The sequence below is a fragment of the Mustela erminea genome, chromosome 4 (genome assembly GCF_009829155.1).
Source record: "Mustela erminea isolate mMusErm1 chromosome 4, mMusErm1.Pri, whole genome shotgun sequence".
In the NCBI taxonomy this organism is placed as follows: domain Eukaryota; kingdom Metazoa; phylum Chordata; class Mammalia; order Carnivora; family Mustelidae; genus Mustela; species Mustela erminea.
Window position 1 is genome coordinate 22,442,229 of NC_045617.1, and position 20,685 is coordinate 22,462,913.

The following is a 20,685-nucleotide window of genomic DNA, read 5'->3' on the forward strand; positions in this document are numbered from 1 at the left end:
AATTTCCTTCTACCCACTGAAGAAGGTGCTGTCTCCACAAGGGCCTTGTCAAAATGCAGTTTGGTGTCTGACACAACCTTAAGTCACTGAAGATGGAGCACCTACTAGTTATTGCATCCTTAGTGACAGCAGGCCCTCAAGGGATGAGTCAGTCAGCCAAGTCAGGTGTGATGCAGAGTGAGCATGTGTGCAGAGTGTGAATGGAGGGTCAAGAAGGGTCCACTGATGGGGAAGACAGTCCACAAAAAATGGTGCCATGAGGGACTGGTGTACAATGACAATACACTACCATGTACCCCAGGGCTGGTCCTGTGAGGTGGGGGGCACTTCCTACACCAGAGCATCACGGTAACACAGAGAGAGAAGATCCAAAGAATCTATTAAGCCCATCAGGAAGGCATCCTGGATGCCTGGCGGTTTTTGCTTAGCTGGGGTCCCTGCAGCTGGGGGAGTTGTTCCGCTGGCAGGAGCAGAATTGGGCCTCAGCCCCAGCTAGGTCTGGACTTGGGATGTCAACACTTCAAAAGACAACAGGAAGTGCAGACATACAGTGGAAGACAGGAGTTGTACAGTAATGCCCCATCCTCTTAGGACACATTACCATCAAATGGGGGGTCTTCTTACCCAGAAAACAGTGTGCTTTGTCTTTCCCTGGAATGCTAACACATCCTGCCATGGCTGGAGATGTATTAAATTCCATGAAAATAAAATAGAACTGGAGGTGGAACATTCTTTCTGGAAACCAACCTCAACTGTTTTCACCTCAGGAGAATACATTTCAACTCAAATCTGGTATCTAGTTTGTGAAATACTCCTATTTTTTTTAAAAAAGATTTTATTTATTTATTTGGCAGAGAGAGATGACAAGCAGGCAGAGAGGCAGGCAGAGAGAGAGGAGGAAGCAGGCTCCCTGCTGAGCAGAGAGCCCGATGCGGGGCTCGATCCCAGGACCCCGAGATCACGACCCGAGCCGAAGGCAGCGGTTTAACCCACTGAGCCACCCAGGTGTCCCAATACTCCTATTTTTTAAAGCACTTAAATAATTTCACACAATATCAGAATGTGACCTTTAAGTAAATAAAAACCAAAGGAAAATGATTTACTCAAATTAAAAAAAAAAATGAAAGATGAAGGTAAAAGACATCCTGAAACGTCTGAACCTCAATTTGGCCTCCAGCCTAGCGGCAGAGCTTTCTTCAAAACACAGAAGTGACAGTTATTTTGATGTCTGTGGAGAACACACTGTAATGGTGAACAATTAGGATGATTAATAATACGAACTCTTCTCCTCAATCTTCCCTCACAAAAACATAGCAACTCTCCAGTCATTCACATAATTCACATTGAAATGCTAGAATTCTTTAATGGTAGCTAATATTCAGGAGCAAACCTTTTTCACCTGAACCTTTGAAATGAAGACTCCATTAGGGTTTTTAGAGATTGTCATCAAAGTACCAGTCACAGACAGCAACTATGCCTGAACCACACCATCTACACCTGTCTAGTGTCTTCCCCTTCTCAAATCTCTTTTACGTATATGATCTTACTTAATTTTCACACTCATCCTGGAGGAAGGAAGCATAGGGATTAGACCCTCCATGTCACAGAGGAGAGAGATATTTTAAGTCAATCTAAAAATGGGGCTAATGGTTTCTGTCCTGTCTTTGAAGCCAAACCTCTCTGCCCAGAACTGTCTGCGCATTAGTGACCTCTCTGGCCGAAATCACACCAGACATTTGATAGATGTAGGAAGATACCGTCTGGGTACTCAACCTTCAGGGGTTTAGAAAGAGGAAATGCCAAGTGACCAAGGCATTGTCTGACCCTTCAGAGGCCTCGGCTGACTATGTGGAATATCATGGCGGCTGGGCACAAGCCTGTGGATGTGGGGCCGGGGCAACCTCGGATGGGGCCAGAGATCAGCCACTTTCACCCAGGGCCTTTGCTTTCTGACCAGTAAAGCAACCAGGAGTCCTCACCCTACTTCTTGGTTAACTGCCTCGCGGCCACGTGGAAGCATGGAGACCATTACCACACTCAATATGAAAAGCCAGACATCAGCCTGAAATGACATCCAACTGACTGGAAGCTGGGTTTAGGGTTCCAGCACCACCTCACTATGGTTTCAAAACAACACAGGGAGTCAGAAAATGCATCAACCATCCCCCTTGTCCTTTCTATTCTTCTAAATTCAAAGTCTATGTTAAATAACAAAGTTGTAATATTAGAATGCTTATTATTGGATTGGGGCCAGAAAGACACTTCAGAGATACCCAATATCATTGGCATAATCAGAAAAATGAGGAGGAAGAAACCGATTCACAGAGAAACTTTTGTTTCTTTGTTTTACTCAGTTGTCAAGAACCCAGTGACAATGAGCTCCCCATGGTGTTAAGGCAGTGGCTCTCCAAGTGTGGTTCCCAGACCAGGAGCATCAGCATCACCAGAGAACTTGTTAGAAATATAAATTCTCAGGCCCTACTCCAGACCCACTGAAATGGTTAGCAAGGCCCGTGCTTCTGACACTTGCTTAAGTGTGAGACTCTTTGGTCTAAGAAGACCAAAATGTATCTAAAGTGCTAAAGAAGATCTTATTTGTGGTCAGTCAGCAGCATGGAACACTTGGAAACAACTCTCTTTTCCAATGATATACTACCGCGAAGCCTCCATCAAGAATCATAATTCGACATTTAATTGCAAATATACTAGACACCACACATTTCCTCAGGAAGAGATAGATCTGATTTCTGCAGGAGCTTACACATTTCCAAGGTGGGAAAGAAATACAAAAACATCCAAGACCCTCACAGGGGGGTGCTGGTCAGCACCTTGTCTCTGGGGGTATCGGAGAGAGATAGGTAACCCAGTAATGCTTTCAATACTGCACGGAACAGTCTTTATTGGCTTCCATGGCATCTGTTTCTAGACAAAAAAGACCAGTATTTAAACACTAAATGAGGTGGAAATTGTGAAACTACTTTCTTTTCCTCATTCCAGTCGAGAAATCTGGCTTATTACTGCACTTTCATGGTGGAAAAAATGGTTGCACTTTTCTCTCCTGACCATCAACAGAGGGAGTTTTGTTTTCAACTTCTTACAGCCCCCAAAGGGATAAGACCTCCTTCTCCTAGTTCAAGTAGTTCCCAGTAGTATTTCTGGACATAAAAGATTATAATTACAAATGTGTGGGCTCATTTCTTTTTATCTATGGAACCTAGTTCCATCTTCAAAGAAGAGCTCTGTATTTCCCCTCAAGGAATGTTATGGTCTTATTTAAAATAATATATGTGCAAGTTCATTTACGGGCTGCTTAACCCAGACTGCCTAGTGTTTTCAAACACCAGGGACCAATGTCACTTGGCCTCCGCTGCAGTTCCCGCTCACAGAAGAGAAACACCTCAGGCAGAAATTGAGAAGACACACCACATGTTTTTAAAGAACATACTTATTGATGCCCTTTTATGCTCTTTCTTGAAAGTGGTATTACTCGCTTGGTTATAATATGATCATGTCTGATAATAATCCTATCTTACAAGGAAATATTCAATCGGTCAGACTGAAATGTCTTCTTAATTTAGTTATGTCCCAGTAATTTGTGGCTGGTGACAGAAAAACGGGACCATATTTATATAATTTCAACAATACTATATACGTGATACTTGTGCATTTGTTAAAATCTTCTCTTTTTCCCATGATTAGCATTTTGGTATACATCAGACTCCATTTGGCACTTCCAGAAATTTCTGTGATGGTTCTGGTCTCAGAATCTCTTTCCTGTCTGTTGCTTCCCAAACTCCCAGTTTCCTGTTTCTTTCACAGAATCAACTAAATGATTCTTTGTTGGTCATAACTGATAATTAGGTCATTTCTTTCATTATTTCCTCTGCTTTCCGAGAGAAACTATCACAAGGGCAGGTTCAAATTGCTCAGGTGCTCTGGTCTCAGTGGAGTAAAACCTTAGCAAATGCCTTAAAATCACCAGTCCTTGATTATTCGTCTATTTGTCTTTCTGCAGGTCTTATAATTACTTTTAGAAAATAATAGAAATAATATTAGATTACCAATATTAATAATATTAAATTATTTAAATATTATTATTAAATAACATTAAAGTAAATAGAAATAGAAAATAATAGAATAGAAAAAATAGAAAAAAATATTTTTTCTATTTAGAAATTATTTTCTAAAAAATTAGAAAAATGTGGCTTTGAAAACGCATTTGTCCAATATGGTGGTCATTAGCCACATGAGGCTATTTAAATATAATTAAAATTAAATGAAATTTAAAATTAGTTCCTCAGTAGCATGGGTCCCATTTCAAGTGTCTGTGAGCCACACACAGCAAATGATCGCTGTTGGACACAGTACAGATATAGAATATTTCCATCATCACAGAAAGATCTATGGGATGGAATGTTTTCAAACCTCTTCCCTATTATTTTTTCCTCACAAATTCTGGCCAATTTTAGGTCTCTCTAAGCTCATTACCCTAATATATTTTTATATGGTATTTATCACTCTCTGATCTTTTATTTATGTGTTTATATACTTACTAGAAATATGAATACCATTTTGATCACCTCTTTATCTCCAATGGCCAGAAGAGCACCTGGCATATGGTAAGTGCTCAAAATTATTCATTGAATGAATGAATGACATCTGGTTAAGGAATATTGGGTTTCTAAATTCAGAACCTGAATTTAGTGTGATTTGGATTACTTAAGATGATAGGGGGTAGCTAGGGTTTCCCATCAGAAGCTTTCTCTTCAGTTCCTTTCTTCAGATAATCCGTAAGTGGACAAGGAAACTGAGGGCAAGCCGGAGTGCCTTCTATTGGGATAAAGCCATCAGAGTTGCTCAAAAAACAATGGTGAGGCAGAAGCAGTGGGTCCTTATCCTCGAGAGGTGAGAAAACAGCAACTCATGCAGATTAACAAAGTTACTACACATGGGCTGAAATCAAGAAGAATGTGTCAATCTTCAAATCACCTCTAATACAACAAAAGGCAAAACATACCCCTCTATTCTGGGGTCCGAGAAAGCAGGCACAGCCTATATTCACTTTTACATACCTGTCGTGCCAATTTCAACACCAGAAATATGGGTAAGCTCTCATCATTTGCTGCCTTGCCCCTCTAGGATACTTCCACCTGTCTTCAGGTATATACATGTGATACCACAGAGTGAAGGTGGTGGGCTGGAGGGGCAAGCGCTAGCCCGTGACCCGTGTAATGGGAAACTGAACCATGTTAGTACTGCTGATAAGATTCTAAACGTTATCAAGGTAAAGAAATTAATTTCCTTTTTATTCCTACTAAAAGACAACAAGTCTATATTAACACACAAAATGCTATGAATCTATGGGGCCCATGGGCGGCTCAGTCAGTTAAGCCTCTGACTCCTGATTTTGGCTCAGTTTGTGATCTCAGGGTCAGGTGATCGAGCCCTACATTGAGCTCCACACTTAGTGGGGAGTCTGCTTCTCTTCCTCTGCCCCTTCCCTTGCTTGTGCACGCACACGCTCTCTCTCAAATAAATAAATCTTTTTTTTAAATGCTATGAATCTAATATATGATCTCTAACAAAGCCCAATTATTTCAGCTTTATTATGCCACTGAAATCTAGTGAGCATGTCACAGAATAATGAACAAATCTGATTTCTTTATGTGCAAACATTTCCAAATCCTTTTAGTAGCTGTTATTATAACAAGATGATTGGGCTGTCCTCCAACAGAGACACTGAAAGGGAGGGTTGGAAATCCCACAGGCAGGTTAAAATTCATTAATGAGAAGAGGACAATCATGCCAGTCTTTAAACAACCCACCACAGAAGCAAAAAGCGGTGATAAGAAGGAAGCAAAGAATATAATCTGTGCTGATGGGACGGAAAGGGTGTAACCTCACACACCATAGACGCCACGCAGGCTGCTCCGTGTGTGTATGAGGACCTTCAAAGGCTCAGCACTAAGGAACCTTGACTCCACAAAGCAGAGTAGGTCTTTTAAGACTTTGACAGGAGAGGAGCAGGTGGCGAATGGGAATGAAGAGAGCACAAGGACAGCAAAACCCTTCTTGGGTGTTTCTCAAACACTCATCTGCCTTCTACCATATGCATTCGCCACGTCTAAGGCTGTTAAACTCTATCTTTGGAAGACTCATTTGTCATTTTCCACCAGATCCATTAGATGAAGAAATAGCGTATGTTTACACACAAACATGCTACATATACAGATAAAATATTTACCTATAATACAGATCAATGCTCATATACACTAAAATATATTTGTGCTTACATACATTATATACATATATGTAGTCTTTGAACACATTGCTGTGGAAAGGGTAATCCGTATATTCCAATGTGCCCCACAAAATGACGTGCTTCAAATGAGCCCATGTGAACTCATTTTTACCATGTCCATTTTATGGACCTTTACAACACACAGATACGGAACAAAAGGACAGCTGATGAGCCTCCAGGGCAATGGAGCCAGGAAATCTAGAAAACATACTGTAATATTTACTATTTCTTAGGGCTGGAACACCTTGCTCTTAAAATGTGACTTTATATTGTTATATAGAAAAGAATCAATGTAATATACATCTTAGGGGCTGTTACAGGTTTGTCCGGGTAAAGTTTTTGGTGACATTACATCTCTGCCTTAAATTAAAAGTGATTTTTTTGTCAAACATAAACAAATTAACAATGTTTACCCAATATTTACCATGGAAAAACTGCTGTGTTTCAGAACTGTCGATGCATTTCACACTTTTATTGCAAAATAAAACACAGACATAGGAAGCCACACAAAACAGACACATAGAAATATTATAAAGTAGACACCACCTGGGTCAAGAAACAGAAATTTTGGCAGCTAAACCCTTTCCATGTGCCCCATTCCCGTCAAAACCATAGTCACTATTATCCCAACTGGCACAGTAATCTCTTCCTTGTGCTTTTAAAACTGAGTTTTTCATTCAAATGTGCATCTCCAGACTTTCATTTAATCTTGCCCATTTTCAAAAGTGGGATATGCTTTTTAATCTACAGATTCTCTCGCCTTTCTTTTCCTTACAATTCGTCGATTGAAATATCCAGGTTGTAGAGCTTCTCTCAGCCTAGATTTTGCTGACTGCATATTTATAATGCAGTTCAAAATGTGCCTCTGTCCTTTATATTTCTGCAAGTCAGCAAGTGCATCCAGAAGCTTGGTGAGAATTTGCTTCTCTTGCTTTGGCAAGTCTGGAGGCGGTGGGGTGCTGGTTCATCAGGAGGGCCGGACTAAGTTGTTTATCTCTTTTGATGTTAACAGCCAGTAATGCTCAATGCCTACATCTGTTAACACTGGGGACTGCCCATGCTATTTCTTTTTCATTAATTAGTTGAAACTCTGTTTTTTTTTTTTTTTTTTCTTTTTAAGGGTGCTTTTCCTCACCTCTTATTTGATTATCCAGTGGTATAATTCATACAATTCAAAGTGTCATATACTTGATTCTTTTCCCCTTTATTTTCCAGTTCTCTGGATAATGACATGGTTCCCTAGAGCCCTTCCAAAGTGATCAGAATTTTTTAAAAAAATTATAAACTCATGGATTTAAACATATTTGATGAGTTCCATTCCACTGCAATTATTATTGAAGTTCCAAATTATCCTATCCTTGTCCAGTGGGAGTCTCTTCAAGTTCATTCATGAATCCTCTTGATATGACCCCAGCAATCACTAATGGCTTTCTTGCTATCTAGATTGACAAGATGCTCCAGGATCCTTGTGTCCATTTCCTGACGCTGACCTGGAATCAGCTATTTCTCCCAGAGCTCTGGTTCCTTTTAGTGGGGGAATTGGTATTTCAAGACCACCATGTGGGTATTGGGGATTCCCCTTGTTCCTGGGGCCACTGTATGTGTGAATGCATGTACTTATACATTTTTCCTGCTTCCCAGGGACAAAGAGGATGGCAGAGTTAGAACAGCCCATAATTATTTACTTCATGTGCCCCATATTGAACCTATATCAGCATTGGAATTACAATTAACTATTGCCACCAATATGATTCCTGAAGACACTCTACTCTGCCTGTCCTGCCCACAGTACCTCCCCATTTTTTCACATACTGTACTCTCCCTCTTTTAACCCGCATTTTGATTCTATAAGTTTACAGCTCACAGTGGTCTTTATATCACTGCCTTTCCAGTCATTCTGATTGTTTCAAGTTCCTTCTCCACTACATCCCACAGGAAGGCCTCATGGGAACAATATGCTGAGTTCTTACGTGTAACAGTTTGTCTCTGCTTTCATAGTTAAAAGATTTGGAAATAATACCTTCAGCTCATATTTCTTTCCCTATTACTCCTTTTTTTTTTTTTTGATATAATGAGTTCCCCATGTAAAAAGTCTGAGGATGATCTAATTATTTTTCTCTTACAAGTCTTTCCTTTGGTTTAGATAGCTAAAGGATTTTTTTTTTGCCCCTTTAAAGTCTAGTTTATGTACTATACTGTATCATTCTGGGTCACCATTCACATGTATATGGTGTGCTCTCTCAATATATAGGTTTTTTTAAAAGATTTTATTTATTTATTTGACAGAGATCACAAGTAGGCAGAGGGGCAGGCGGAGAGAGAAAGGGGGAAGCAGGCTGCTTGCCGCGCAGAGAGCCCGATTCAGGACTCCATCCCAGGACTCTGGGTCATGACCTGAGCCCAAGGCAGAGGCTTAACCCACTGAGCCACCCAGGTGCCCCTCAATATATAGTTTTAAATAGTTATTTCAGAAGGTATTTTTAGCATTACAGTTTTTAGTAAATTTTTGCTAAGATCTATTTATTTATTTTGGAGACAGAGAAAGTGGAGGGTGAGAAGGGTGCAGAGGGAGAGGGAGAGAGGCAAGTAGACTCCCCGCTGCGAGCAGAGCCCCACACGGAGCTTGATCCCATGACCCTGAGGCTATGACCTGAGCCGAAACCAAGAGTCAGACGATCAACTGACTGAGCCATCCAGGTGCCTCTAGTATTTTTTGTTGTTGTTGTTCCCTTGCTTTATTTTTCTTCTTCAAGACTCCTATTATCCATAGTAAATTTTCTTTACCTATTGCCAGTATCTGACACTTTCTCTTAAATCTTTGTGGTTTTTCATTTCTTTTTGCATTTTTAAGTTTTGTATTTTAAGCACATTTTGAAACAGCACGCTTCAGTTTTGATCTCTTTTGCTGATGTCTTCCTGGCATGCTTTCACGGTCTGCAGGGAAACAGGCCTCCTCTGTCTTCTTCTGTTCCTCTCGTCACCTTATATGGTGTGGAATCTCGATACTTTTCTGATGCTCATTATGTAAAATGAGTTTTCCTGAACCTTTAGAAGGTGGAGAAGAAAGTCTGACTGACTTGACAGAACTCCCTCTTGGGTTGCTTCTGTGATGTATTCAAAGCCACGCACGCAGCTTTCCCCGAGGTCTTGCACCTCTCCCCTTTCTCTGCTTCTCTTTCCTTCATGTCTCCTGTCATGGTCCTGCTCAATTTTGACTCCATGGGGAGTCAGATGGGTCCCCTGACCTGGAGGGAGCTTTGGTGGTTGGTTTCAAACATTTACATGGCCAGACTGGCCCCACTACTTTCAGAATCCACCCGGAAGCCCCTGCACTCAGCTGGTACTGAATCGGGTAAAGCCTCCAACAGGCCCCCATGCGTTCCTGTTCACTACTCATGTGTGTCAGATGCCCTGTTGTTCCTTCCCTGCTCCTTCCTCTTGTACAAACATGGATATGATGTAAGCCTGGTGACCCTTAGACCACCGCCTGCTTGTCTTAGGGACCCTGTATTTAGGGATATCTTCTCACAGTTTTGAGGTAAATGCCTACGGGTATTTGCTTTCGCTACCTGGTTGTTCAGTTTTATGTGAGATTCAGAGTTTAAAACTATGTTGTTGCTGTCTTCTTCCCAGAACCAACTGGCCACAGCTGTATTTTTAGAGGCAGGGGAGGGGCAGAGGGAGAGAGAATCTTAAGCAGGTTCCACGTCCAGGGCAGCGGAGTCTGACGCAGGGCTGGGTCTCAGGATCATGAGATCATGATCTGAGCCAAAATCAGGAGTCAGACACTTAACCAACCGAGTCACCCAGGTATTCCTAGGTAAAGCTATTTTTTTTAAAAGATTTTATTTATTTATTGGACAGACAGAGATCACAAGTAGGGCGAGAGGCAGGCAGAGAGAGACAAGAGGAAGCAGGCTCCCCGCTGAGCAGAGAGCCCAAAGTGGGGCTCGATCCCAGGACTCTGAGATCATGACCCGAGCCGAAGGGAGCCGCTTAACCAAATGAGCTACCCAGATGCCCCTGTAAGCTATTTTTAAAAGAATATTTTTCATCTACCTCCAAAGCTGTCCCTAAATTTGGCACATCACTGCCTGTGTGGCTATCCCGTCCCTGCTGCCGAGGCAGAGATCCTGTCACGACAGCTCTGCCCATCCAGGGCTGCTCTGGAAGAAAGTCTTCTTCAGCTAGATTCCTGCTTCTACTTGGTCAGGTCCTACTGTCCTCCGAGACAGCAGCGCACTACAGATGTCCAGATGTGGTAGCTGTTCAGTGATTCAGAGACTTCGGGGATGCAGGCAGAAGGTGGAGGAGCTCTTCGTGTTGTGGTTCACCTGCACCTGGCTGATGAGGCTGGGCCTCCAGAGCAGCCGCAGACCAAGCAGAGTTAGGAAAATCAGCTATTCTTTTATTGTAGTGGGTGGGAGATGGCTAGTAGATCGGTTAGATTTAGGTCACGGGGCTTAGTGGACAAGGCAGTCTTTCCGGAGAGCTGCCCAAGGACCTTGCCCCGCTATCTGAGCAGGGTGCCTTCACCATTCTTGCCTAACGGGAGTCATATGTTTCCTATTTTCTCCCTTTGGCAGGAGACTCTCATGGTACTCACGTGTTTCCTATTTTCTCTCTTTCTGAGTTTTTATTTTCCTTTGCAACCATTGTATATAGGGAGCAGACAGGTAGTTTTTTTGTACACAGGTCAGTAGATCATGAGAAGCCTCATCTGGACCTGATAAAGATGACTGCACAGAACCTAGAGATGGTGGGCACTGGGGAAAGGAGTGGGTTCTGTGGATAGCACAGGAGTAGGCATGGATACCTGGTGGCTTAACGAGTAGACTGTGACAGATAACAGTGTTTAGATTCCCCAATATCTACCTGAACTCCCTTTCTAGTGTGTGGGGGCTGAAAAGTGGAAAAAAAAAATCCCAGACTCCCTTGCAATTTGGGTTCAAAATGTGGTTTAGGTTCTACTCAGCCCTTGTACTCACAGGAGGCTTAGATTTAAAACCAAGTCATATGGAAAGAAGCGAGCTATTGGGTATCAGTTCAACAGGCAGCCACAAAGGCAACACGTTCCTGAGTTGGCTGCGGGGATGGTGGCTTCCTGGTGAGAGCTGAGGTGGTTGGTGTGGCACCCGGCAGCTACTTGGGACAGATTCCTGATTAGGGCAAACGCAGAAGCCACTCTGAGAGGAGTTGTTCCTTAAAAGCTCAGTCTAGAGTTTTTTTTTCACCCCTCCAGCGATTCTGAAAGTCACTTTAAGCCCTATAACAAATCACTTCTGGTTTACTCTATGTGGAATGGATTATGTTTTCACAACTGATCTCTGACCAGCAGAAGAGCTTTTTGTTGCAGAATAAAAACGAAACAGCTCTGGCTCTCTCTTGCTTTACCAAGGGGCAGGCAGCCAGCCTTTCCAGGTGAGCATTGTTCCGAGATGGTCCTGGCGGGAAAGGGATACTTCCAGCACTCGGGCATGGGTATGGTTGCTGCCCGAGGGGACAGAAGGGACAGTCTGCCACCAGCACACCGATGAGCAGCAATGCTGGTACTTTCTATGTTTCGGCCACACCCATTGACATTTTTATTTGTCCATGTACAAATAACACGTACAATGACACTGCACATTCTCTCGGAGAACTATCAAATAAAAATGTCATTTGGGTTTTTAAAAGAGTGTTTGGGTTCAGAGAAATGAAGCAGGATGATTCTCAGATCTAAACTATGTAAAAGCCAATTTAGGATGCAATTTATAAACTGTATGGTTTCCCTCCCGTTTAGAGGACACATTATCTATCTTAGTACAAAAAGAAATGCAGTTTCCCCTCTATTTCAGCTCTGTTTTATGACAAACACCAGACGAGCAGCCAGTGATATTTGGCTGCATTGTTCTGCAGGCTGTAAGTTGAACATTTCAGCTACTGTATAATGGGAGCACACTTGGCTCTGCACCACAGGCAACAGGGGCTGGTTTTCCTGCATAGCACTGGGACTGTCCTGCCACCAAAGGACAGGGTGCACATCAAGCACGTAACAGCTGTTCTCAAAGGGCAAAGAACATAACTGCACCTCTCAGAGTCAGCCCTTCCCCACCTATATGCAGGGCCGAACTCTGCCCCAGGGATACTGGTCACCCATCAGGCATGACACAGGGACCTCTGGGAACAATCTGTCCTTTTGGTCCTCAAATTTCCTGGAACAGCAGCAGCAGTTTATTTTTCTAATAAATTTTTTATTTTAGAACCTCTTGAGACTTGTAGAATCATCGTGCAGAGTCAAGAGAGTTCCCATACAGCCACACCTAGTTTCCCTGATCATTCACATCTTCCATGAGTCTGGGACGTCTGTTGCCATTAATGAACTGATATCAACACATTATTATTAGCTGAAGTCCAGATGTGTCCTTTTCCTGGTCCAGGCTCCCATTCAAGATCCATTACATTTTTAGTCATGTCACCTTGGTTTCTTCTTGGGGGTGACAGCTGATGATCCTTGTCTTTGATGGCCTTGGTAGTTCTAAAGAGTACTTAGCCTACCTCTTTTCAGAGCCGTCCCTCACTTTACTAACAAGGAGAATCAGAGAAAATGGTTCTTTGGAAGGAGGTATCAGATGGATCATGAGCCTTCAAAACAAAATCTAACAGTCCTGAGATTCCCGAAAGACTCCTATGGCTTTGTCTCTGTCAATGTTCACCTGTGATGGAATGCTGGGTGTGCTTCCCAGTGGACATGTGGACAGCTGCTCAGGGAACTCCTACGGAGCAGAGACTCCCCAACCTGGCTGATCATTACATTCAACTGGAGAATTTCAGAGAACACAGGTTCCCAGCTCTAGTCCAGATGTACTGAATCAGAATCTCGACTAATAGGGTCTTAACTTCTGTATATTGTATATCTTTTAAAAAAATAATGCTAATTATGGCTTTGATATAGAAAATTATAAAGCAAGGCCCACAGTCTGTTAGTATTATTAATGTACATAAAAGTATATATATAGAAAATTTAAAGAGTAACCAAAAGTCCAAAAATGAAAAGTGAATGCTTCCCTATAATCTATTTAACCATTTTCTAGGGACATTTTGCTTGTTCCATTTTTATTGTTATCTCTTGTTTGCTTTGGTATTTGTATTCCAACAAGTTTCCCAAGATATTCTGGGGTCATCAGAAATTTGGAACCTAGCACTAAAGAAGAAATTCACAACTCCTCTATGGAGGGAGAGAATGGCCCTTTCAGAATGACACCCTTATAAAATCATAAAGCCCTGCTCTTCCCCTTCCTCCCCTGAACGAGTCAGCTCTAAAGCCATTAGATGGGGCAGAGCAAGGAGAGGGAGCCTGTAACAGCCTGTAGGTGTTTGAGCCCAAGTGGGGTAAGAGGGCATCCACATTGGGAGGGAAGGCTCGAAGTGGGGAATCAGAGCCCAAGCAGGGTAAGGAGGGCAGCTCTACAGAGGACAGGTTAAGGGGTTAAGGCCTGAGTGGGTGAGGAGGATATCCTCGTGTAGGGGCAGCCTGAGGTGATATGTCAGGACCTGAGCAGGGAAAGGAAAGTACGGATATCCATGGGGAGGGGTTGCCTCCCAAGGGGTTGAGGAGGCCATTCATGAGAGTGGGTAACACTGCAATGGAAGTTGGAGCCCAAATGGAGGGTGTTTGTATGGGGTAAGGGGTAAATGTAATGGTGATAGGAGACTGATCATATCAGAGGGATAAATCATATAAATAAACACACTAAGGGTAACAGAAGCCAAGTTTCTCCCTGTGGAAGAAAGGGGTTCCTAATATGGAAAGAGAGAGAAGGACAGAGACCCTGGATACCCTACAATTAGAGGTATCAATATGAACTCAGAGATTTAAATATCTGTATATTTAAATTTACTGTATTTATAAATATATACACTTGTATTATGTAATATATAAAACATGTGTAGTACATACTTGTATATATATTTACATAGATACATATGCAAATGTGCACATGTCTTTTGAGGGGGTCTGGGAGCAGCAACACCTTAATAGCAACAGACACACCCAGTGCCCAGACCCTGCCTTTTAAACCATTTTCCACTAAAAAGAACCAGGGATCCTTGGAGAAATGACTGATCTCAGGGCTAGGGCAAGAAAAGAACATGATGAGCTCAGAACATCTTGTGCCAGAAATCAAGGGAAGTGTTCAAAGAATGATGAGGACATGTCCAAAGAACACAGGAGCCAGGTTGAAGGGGCTCAGGTAAAACTTGGGACAATTTGAGCATCAAAATAAATAAGGACAGTAACAGATTACACCCTATTTAATAAAACAGGAAGCCAAGACCTCATACTGAGAAAAATAACTGTAAAAGTGGTAAGTTTGATAAAGAACAGGATATTTACAGAGTTTCAAAGTATCTCCCACAAAATATTCATCAATTAAAAGAAAAAGGATCAACTTCATAGGGGAAAAGCCTGGATGGTACCACTTTTAACCAAGGGATGGAAATAAAGATCCTTAGAAATGGGGCAAATTGAAATTGCGTGCCACCTGATAGGATGCAATGGAAAGAACCCACCGTCACTTTTGTGATACTCCAGCATGTACTCATTTTGTACCCTCAGTCAATAAACATTTACTAAGTCCTAGTTTCTGGGGGGTCAGATGATTGTGGTTGAAGTCAAATGGTCAGCTAGCGGGGCAGTCAACTCAAGGTTTAACTGGGGCTGGAGAATCCACTTCCAAGCTCACTCAACATTGTTGGGAGGCCTTCTGGGTAGATGTTGGGTAGATGCTTCAGTGGCCATGTAGGCCTATGCTTAAGGTGGCTCATGACATGGAGGCTTGCTTCACACAGAGCACGTGATCCAAGAGCATGTCATAACTTAATCACTTCTGCTATATGCTCTGGGTCACAAAGATCAAGTCCGGTTGATCTTTGGGGTGGGGATAACAGGAAGATGGGACCAACATACGGGTGAGGATAACAGGAGGTGGGGCCAGTTTGAAGGTTGACTATCACAGAGGTTCATGCCAGAGGTTCATAACCTGAAGATAATCAGGACAAACCCAAATCTTTGGTTATTCTACAAAATAACTGGCCTGTATCCATCAAAGTGTCAAGGTCATGAAAATCAAGGAAGAATGGGGAAGTGTTCCAGAGTGAGAGAGACTAAGGCAACATGACAACTAAATGCAGTGTGAGATGGAAAACAAGGTCATTTTGGGATTAAGGACATTACCGGGACATTTGGCAAAAACTTGAATGGGACCAGGGAATTATTTGGTAACAATGTATTCATGTTCATTTCCTGATTTTACTAGATTGTAAACTGTGATTTTGTTGGAGAATGTTCTTTTTTTTTTTTTTTAAAGATTTTATTTATTTATTTGACAGAGAGAGTTCACAGTAGACAGATAGGCAGGCAGAGAGAGAGAGAGGGAAGCAGGCTCCCTGCTGAGCAGAGATCCCGATGCGGGACTCGATCCCAGGATCCTGAGATCATGACCTGAGCCGAAGGCAGCGGCTTAACCCACTGAGCCACCCAGGCGCCCGAGAATGTTCTTATTTATAGGAAATATCCACTCAAATGCTAGAGAGAGAGAGAACATCAGGTCTGAAACTTACTCTCAAATGGTTTGGGACATTCTTCTGTAATTGCAACTTTTAGGTAAGTTTGAGATTGTTTTCGTATTAAAAATGTATATAAATTATAAAGAGCTATGACAGAAATTTAAGTGTCTAAGGGAGAAAATTCTAATTCTACTATAGGTGGAATTACATGATGGTACTTTTTATAGGTCAAAAATTGTAGGTGAATATTGCTAATTTCATATGGTTCAACGTAATACAAAAATAGCCCAATAAACTAATCAATAGCAAAGATAATGAAACTACGGATTTCAATAAAAATATAAAACACAATGCCCTTTCGAGGACAGCTCTCCTGCAATCACCTCTTTTTCCAGCGTCCCTGAGATCTGCCTCTCTGTAGAACCCCTTCCATCAGTACACAGAGAAGCTGCTGGAATAAGCTGATCTAAGAAACAGTCCCTTGATTTCACATTCCCCTCCAGATATGTTCCTATTTCTGTGTGCTCCTTCACAGCATTTTTTGAAAGAATGGTTTCTATTCCCCACGTCCTCTTACGCACTCCCCATTTTTCTCTAAACTCACTCTAAGTGGGTATGCAAAGCTACCACCCGAAAACATTTGCTCATCAAGGCCATCAATAACTTTCCTGCTGATTTTTCTGTCTTCAACACTGCTGCCCACTCCCTCCTTCTCGAGACATTTTCTTCTCTTGGCTTCTGTGAAACCACATTTCTCTTGAGTTTTCCTTTTTTTCCTCTTTGCTTTGCCCCCTACAATTCACCCTCCAAAAAAGAAAGCACAGCCATCTTTTACAGGTGTGAACTGGAGCACGCCCCTCTACCGAAAACCTTGCAATGGCTTCCCAATGGACAGAGGAACGCTAAGCTCTCGAGAGAGCTTCTGTGAGATCTGGCCCCTACCCATGCCCACTCCCTCCCATACACATCCTTCTGGCCTCTCACTCAGCCTTCTGCCTGCTTCTCAAACCTGCCAAGCTTGTTCCTACTCTGCTCTCCCATGCATGACCTCTCTGCTTCCAACGTTCTTCCCCAGTCCTCCCAGGGCAAATGCCTCGTCTGCATTCCAGTCTCCGCTCCTGGGCTGATTCCTCCAAGAGACCTGCCCTCCAAACCTAATCTAAAACACATCCCCACCCTTACTTGCTCCAATCTTTCTCTCCCATCATGCTGCCTTGTGTTTTTCAGAGCATACATCCTAACAGGAAATGGTCTTACTTATTCATTTATTCTTTCAGTGCTTGTCTGTCAACCCAGAACACAAGTGCCCAAGTGTCTTGCCAGTCTTGTTCTTTATCTCGTGTCTAGAACAGTGCCTAACACATAGTAGGTGCTCAATAAATATTTGGTGAGTAAATGAATCACCTGCTTTCGTTTCAAACTGCTACTGATCTCAAGCCATCACAGGTCTCACAGATATGATAATTATAGAATCTAAGAGATGACCTTCCTTCCAAGTCACCTTATCTACACTCAGATCAAATGAAGAACCTCTTCACAACATGGTTGGCAGAAGGTTATCCAGCCTCTTCCTGAGAGCTCTCAGTGATGGCAGAACTCACGACTTCTCATAGTGGACTGTTTCCAGGTCGTTGCTGAGAGCTCAGTGTGTTGGAAAGATTCTCTCTGCAGTGACCCGAGATCTTCTTCCTTCTACATTGTACTTATATTAGTCCCTAAAGCAACTTAAAAATGCTCTGCTTCACCTGACAGCGACTCAAATATCACTTGAGGGAGTGATCACGTGACTCCAAATCCTCTTCTCCCAGATAAATACTTGCAGCTACCTCAACACCTCATGTGACGAGAAAAATGGACCCACACAGCAACCGAGAAGACCTGCAAAATTTTAGCAACTTGGTTTAAAAAGAAAAACCTTTCTGACATCTTATCTGAAAAATAAAACATAAGAGTGCCCTGGAGTATTCCGAGAACACAGTCTCATTTCTCCTGACTGTCCTTCTGTTCTCTGCATGCCTGCTCCCCGCCTCACAGCCATCCCGAGACGGAGGGAACCTCAGCGATCACAGCCAGCCAGGCCCAGGGGCAGCTTCTCTGAGACAAAGACCCATCTCTGTCAAAATATGACTGTGGCTCTTTGTTCCCATTTCTGGAGAGATTTTACATTTTAGTAAGAGGAGAGAGAACTCTCGTGATGTCACTATCCGCTAATGAGCTTTTGCAGCACAGGCTCTTTGCCCAGGGCATTAAACAATTTATTCTATGAAAAAAAAAAAACAACAAAAAAAACACAACCAGTTTGGATCTGACTCCCCTTGGGGCTCTCATTGTGTGTGTAGTGCGGGAAGAGCAGATGGTTGTGGTTAAACAGGCAACAGTGGTGTATGTCGCACGCTGTGACTTCCGTCACAGAGCAAGCACTCTATAAATACCACTGAATGAAAGAGTAGGGGAGTGAATGAAGGAACCAGTGAACCAGAGGGTCACAGAACTAGTGCGCTAGTCTGAGCCCTCCTTTGACAGATGAGGAGGTAAGGCCATGAGAGGGGATTCAGAGCCCAGGAGTGTCAGATGTGGAACCAGACTCCAAGGCTCCTGGTTCTCAGGCTTAGAACACTTTCCACAGTTTTGCGCGGCCTCTTACTGGGCATCTGTGCAAGTGGATTTCCAGTTAACTGAACAGGCCCAAAGGATTTTGTTTTGTTTTGTTTTGGATAACTAAGTCATTATAGATGACTTCCTCATATCTAGCTCCCTTGAAAATGATTATTTTAATCAACAACCCACAACCGTTGGCAGTGACACAGTTAAGGACTAGATGTGACCCAATCCTGACCACTGAGGCACGAGGAAAAGTCTGCTCAGTGGGTTTGGGAGCTCCCTGCTGCTAAGGAGGAAATACAGGGGAAACATCCCTCTTCTCACTTTAGCACTACCGCGTCTGATGATGGATGGCACCCGGACACGTTACAGCCATCTTGCTGCCACTTTGAGGATGAGGTGACATTGAGGAAGGGAAAGCAGAGATGGAAAGAAACTGGCGCTTCTCCTCAACCAGTCAAGTCTGGGGTCTGCCCTATCTGTGATCCTTCAGTGACATGAAATTTTAAATCACCTTATCATTTAAACCAGCTGAGTTAGGTGTTCTGTTATTTGGACCTGAAAGTATCCTAAGAGGTTCAAGTCATTTTTTGATAGAAACATTTAAACAGAAAAAAGTTGCTTCCTTGATTTCTGAAACAATTAAAAAACAAAACAAAACAGAAAATAAACATTTCTTCAGCCAGTCATGGATCTCATTCTGTTGGTAAGGACTGAGCAAGGCTGCTACATAGAAATGCTTTGTTTGCCTCGGTGCTGCATTCTGACATAAATGGTCAAACATTCTAAGTCATTAGGGTCTCAAACTTTATAGTTTCAGGACCACTTTATGCTTTTTTTTTTTTTTAAGATTTATTTATTTGACAGACATCACAAGTAGGCAGAGAGGCAGGCAGAGAGAGAGAGGAGGAAGCAGGCTCCCCGCTGAAGAGAGAGTCCGATGCGGGGTTTGATCCCAGGACTCTGAGATCATGACCCAAGCCAAAGGCAGAGGCCATAACCCACTGAGCCACACAGGTACCCACCACTTTATGCTCTTAAAAGCATTCCTGAGGACCCCAATAGCTGGTTTATATGGGTTACATCTATTGATATTTACCATATGAGAAATTAAAACTAAGAAATTAAAAAATAGGGGTGCCTGGGTGGCTTAGTGGGTTAAGCCTCTGCCTTCAGCTCAGGTCATGATTCCAGGGTCTTGGGATCGAGCCCCACATCAGGCTCTCTGCTCAGCAGGGAGCCTGCTTCCCCCTCTCTCTGCCTGCCTCTCTGCCTACTTGTGTTCTCCTCTCTGCCTACTTGTGATCTCTCTCTCTCTCTCTCTCTCTTGCTCTCGCTCTGCTAAATAAATAAATAAAATATTTAAAAAAAAAGAAATTAAAAAATATTTACTAGTTTAAAAATAACAATAGTAAACATAGTAAATGTTAACACAATACATTTTTTAAAGATTTTATTTATTTATTTGACAGACAGAGATCACAAGTAGGCAGAAAGGCAGGCAGAGAGAGAGGAAGGGAAGCAGGCTCCCTGCTGAGCAGAGAACCTGATGCAGGGCTTGATCCCAGGACCCTGGGATCATGACCTGAGCTGAAGGCAGAAGTTTTAACCCAGTGAGCCACCCAAGAGCCCCAACATAATATGTTTTAATGAAAAATAACTACATTTTCCAAAACAAAAGAAAATTAGTGACAAAGAAGTAATGTTTGGCATGTTCACAATCTCTTTAATGTCTTAATACAAGACAACTGAATTCTTAAATCTTTGTCTGGCTGAATCTGTCATGATAATTTGTTCTGGTTGAGGTATATGAAGAAACTCTGTATCAAGACACAGATGTAGTGAAAAGAAGGGGCACATGCACCCTAATGTTTATAGCAGCAATGTCCACAACAGCCAAACTGTGGAAAGAGCCAAGATGCCCTTCAACAGATGAATGGATAAAGAAAATGTGGTCCACATATACGACGGAATACTACTCAGCCATCAGAAAGGATGGTACCTTCCATTTGCATTGACATGGATGGGACTGGAGGGGACCACGCTAACTGAAGTAAGTCAAGCAGAGAAAGACAATTACCACATGGTTTCACTCATATGTAGAACATAAGCAATAGCACAGAGGACCTAGGGACAGGGAGGGAAATCCAAAGGGGGAGAAATCAGAGAGGGAGACAGACCATGAGAGATTGGACTGTGGGAACCAAACTGAGGGTTGCAGAAGGGAAGGGGGGTGA

At 42.6% G+C, this 20,685-nt stretch overlaps 1 protein-coding gene across 4 annotated transcripts in view; it reads right to left on the reverse strand.

Annotated features, from left to right (window-relative positions):
* FIG4 (FIG4 phosphoinositide 5-phosphatase) overlaps nucleotides 1–20,685 on the reverse strand; it is a 126,643-nt gene that overhangs the window by 1,351 nt on the left and 104,607 nt on the right. Inside the window, exon 23 of one of the 4 annotated variants that reach the window (XM_032338827.1) lies at nucleotides 18,939–18,993. The exons of the other annotated variants lie outside the window; for them this stretch is intronic. Within the exon in view, the coding sequence (XP_032194718.1) occupies nucleotides 18,954–18,993 (40 nt within the window). The 3' untranslated portion in view covers nucleotides 18,939–18,953. Of the gene's footprint in view, nucleotides 1–18,938; nucleotides 18,994–20,685 lie in introns of those variants that run through there. 4 annotated transcript variants of the gene reach the window in all.